General features: G+C 29.8%; 1 protein-coding gene across 1 annotated transcript; it reads left to right on the forward strand.

The window, feature by feature from the left end:
- Positions 1 to 337: 337 nt before the first annotated feature.
- LOC136795263 (pikachurin-like) lies at positions 338 to 1,106 on the forward strand (the record flags this gene model as incomplete). The annotated part of the gene is made up of 3 exons (XM_067045230.1): positions 338 to 465; positions 646 to 782; positions 945 to 1,106. Coding segments are annotated over 3 exons (427 nt in total), but the record flags the coding sequence as incomplete, so codon positions are not given.
- Positions 1,107 to 1,112: the final 6 nt, after the last annotated feature.

Consider the following 1,112-nt stretch of genomic DNA (forward strand, 5'->3'; position numbering starts at 1 on the left):
TATCCTTGGAGGGGTTTAAATATCTCTGAAAAGAAGAAAAAACTCTATATTGCTATTTTAATTTTAATTCATGTTCTTTTTTTTTTTTTTTTTTTATTGGAGTTCTATCAATGGGTAGATTCTCCACATGTTTGTATCATCTCATTATATCATCTTCACCAAATTTACTTGTTGCATATAAACAAAAATATTTCTTATGTGAAAATATTTCTTATGGTTTGTTAAGATTTCCATTTAAACATTCTTATATATATTAATAGTTATTTTTCATTTGTCCTATTGGAATACTTAAATGGTTACTAATAAGTTGCACCATTTGAACTATAAGAGGCATAAGATAAAATTAATAATTCATATAATTTATATGTTAACAGGCATGTTGTACTCAACTATAACTTAGGATCAGGAACTGTTAATGTACCCTCATTTGGAAGAGTTTCACTTGGCACTTGGCATTCTGTTAAGGTATGTTAAATGATATCAAATGCTATACCCAAAAAATTTAAAAAGGGTTATTGTATTATTTCATGCTAATTTAGCACTATATAAATATAATTTATTATTTTTTAACTATCATGTTTTATTTATATCTGTTTTAGAAATAAAATTGGTGTATCTATTAAGAATTCTTTTTTTAATTTACAGGTTAGGAGGTACCAAAGAGATGCCCTTCTGCAAGTCGACAATGAACAAGGTGTACGTGGCCAGAGTCAAGGAACATTAACCGGACTGGATCTTGATGACCATGCCTATCTTGGTTATGTCCCTACTAATTTTACAAAGTAACTATATTAATTTTTTTTCAGGCTACTAAATACATTGTAATGTTTGTGATTCAGAGTTGAACTGACTAAAAATATTTATAGCTATCTAAATATATTTAATCTAACTGAAAATATTTGTTCTGATTCAGATAAACTAAATATGAGACAATTTCATTACAGGGTATTTCAGAATGCTGGAACAAATATGGGTTTAGTTGGTTGCCTTCGTACTCCAGGACTTGCACCAGAGGAAAGTCATATGATCGGTTCCTCATGTCTTCATAACCCATGTCGTGGAGTAGTTTGTTACAACCATGGATCGTGTTTGGCCTCAGTGCCAAAGCCTAC

Source organism: Halyomorpha halys, unplaced genomic scaffold, assembly GCF_000696795.3.
Source record: "Halyomorpha halys isolate HHAL.00 unplaced genomic scaffold, Hhal_1.1 Scaffold7836.1, whole genome shotgun sequence".
Taxonomy (NCBI): Eukaryota; Metazoa; Arthropoda; class Insecta; order Hemiptera; family Pentatomidae; genus Halyomorpha; species Halyomorpha halys.